The sequence below is a fragment of the Phaethon lepturus genome, unplaced genomic scaffold (genome assembly GCF_000687285.1).
Source record: "Phaethon lepturus isolate BGI_N335 unplaced genomic scaffold, ASM68728v1 scaffold45261, whole genome shotgun sequence".
Taxonomy (NCBI): domain Eukaryota; kingdom Metazoa; phylum Chordata; class Aves; order Phaethontiformes; family Phaethontidae; genus Phaethon; species Phaethon lepturus.
In genome coordinates, this window is record NW_010520879.1 from 16,064 (window position 1) to 18,156 (window position 2,093).

General features: G+C 46.5%; 1 protein-coding gene across 2 annotated transcripts in view; it reads right to left on the reverse strand.

The window, feature by feature from the left end:
• Nucleotides 1–2,093, reverse strand: part of LNX1 (ligand of numb-protein X 1, E3 ubiquitin protein ligase) — a 70,281-nt gene that overhangs the window by 13,541 nt on the left and 54,647 nt on the right. The window contains exon 7 of one of the 2 annotated variants that reach the window (XM_010297525.1): nt 985–997. The exons of the other annotated variant lie outside the window; for it this stretch is intronic. Coding sequence (XP_010295827.1) covers nt 985–997 — 13 coding nt within the window. The remainder of the gene's footprint in view (nt 1–984; nt 998–2,093) is intronic. 2 annotated transcript variants of the gene reach the window in all.

The following is a 2,093-nucleotide window of genomic DNA, read 5'->3' on the forward strand; positions in this document are numbered from 1 at the left end:
GACATGGCTGCAGGAAGCTAGAGTTTATTCTTGGCGCTGAATACAGCCAAGGCTGGAGAGCAGATTTCAGCCCACGTTTACATACGTGCTCTACAGTGAGAGAGCATGCTGGCCTCAAAGAGAGCATTCCTGACCTGCTAGTATCACCTCCTATAGTAAGCTCAGTGGGAAAACCACCTTAAAATTAATCAGAACTCAAGTCAGTTAGCAATCTCTCCATCAACAACACATAATAAAACAATCCCACTGATGGCAGCAGGCAGCAGACTCATCAAGCCACGCACACACAGGCAATTCCCCTGACAGCAAAGCATGGCCACCGAGCATGGCTTTGTTTTTGAGCAGGAGCATGCGCCGCGTTAGGACACTGTACAGGCCTTGGGCTTGCAAGTGTTCCTCCTGCACTAACGTCTATTTACAAACAAATTGCATTTTAAGTCTGCCAAAGCTTAGAGTTTAAAGATCATGAATTGCAAATGATGTTCAGTTAAACCTTCAGCAAAAAAGTGAGAGAAATTAAAACTGACACACTCATACCCTATAAAAGAGCAAATAACTCTCCAGTTAATGCAAAAAATAAAACCCAGTTTAATGATTGTATCAGACCACAAGCCTACAGTGCCTGAAGCTCATCGTGTCCACCGGCTGTACTGATGTAATGATCTATTGCCAGAGCATTTTCTCTGATACAAGCTCTCCACTGCACACACACAAAGCTAAAGGGAGCTAAGAAGAGCTCAGAATTTTCTTTTGTTGGCTGTGATCTTCCCTGGAAAGTGCCCAAACAGTGGCACTGGGCAGAAGCCCACAGCAGCACACCCACTCATGTGCTTTTGTAGTGCCCATCTCTTGTGGCAAACTGGAAATCCCCCTAAAAGCCATGGCCTATCCAACAGAAGACGATTCATTAATCTTTAAAAGACTGTTGCAAGGTCAACATCAGCCCTTCAATCTCACAGCTACCCAAAATAACCTTGCGTTTACCAAGAATTCCCATCTAACACCTCTTGGTACAGGAAGAGAAAATGAGGATCTAGGGCAGTTTATGGAAGACAAGTCATGTTCCCAAATAATCCCATGTGGTATCAATTAATCAGATCAATGTGGTAGAGCTAGCAGGTGCTTGGAGCTTCACTAGAAATCATACAGTAGCAACACAAGCTAATTGCTGTCCTACACATATCTCCCTAAGGAAATCATTACTTCATTAGGAAGTAATGCCTTGCAGATGCATGATTAGCTGGGCACTATTTGCTACTGGGTAGTAGCCACTGAGCATCAACTCTGCTCTCTGGTTTAACCCCTGCTGAGCCAGTCTCACCTAACAAGGGTCGTGACTGTGACTTCATGGCAAAGGAATATTTTTTATGCATAAAACCACTGAATATTGTAGTAAAAAAAAAAAAGAAAAACTGTGAAGAATGGGTATCTTTAAGCGTTTGTAAAATGCAGAGCTAGGCTTGTCTCCTGGCTGACAGCTGTGCACCCGATCTGACAGCTGGTTCAGTCCAAAGGTCCCCTTAAGGACACATCTGGCTGCCTATCAGGCAGGATGGATTTAAACCAGCCCTGCCTGTCCACCTCCCTGATGCACCCCTGGCACAGCTGGCCAGGGGACCAGCTCACAAGGGCTTGCATAAGTGGTGACACTCAGAGCGATTCATGTAAACTAGCCAGGCTTTAAATTTAATGAAATAAACAAATTCAGCTCCTGCAAGGACATACCTTGTTCTGTCTCCGGGGCAAAAAATAACACGAAGTAAACTCAGAAAAGGTATTTTCAAAGCTCTTGCTGCATTGGTTTCTGCTTTAAAACCTTACATACTTGACCATGAGAGTCTCTCTGCCTCATGCAGAGGGCATATTTCAAGTCTAAAAGCACTAAACACACGGTGTAAAGGGGTACAGAGGAGCGGCTGGAGGGACAGCTTGGTATCCAGAGCCGTGTCTGGGCGAGATGGTTGCCCTGTGCTGCGTGGCCCCGGGCCGGGTCCGGCCGTGCCGCGCCTTGCCGGCCCCCGCAGCCTGCATCCCGTGCAAGGGCTAGGTGCTGCCCGAGCAGAACCAACACCTTTTGGGTCTACAGCTCCACA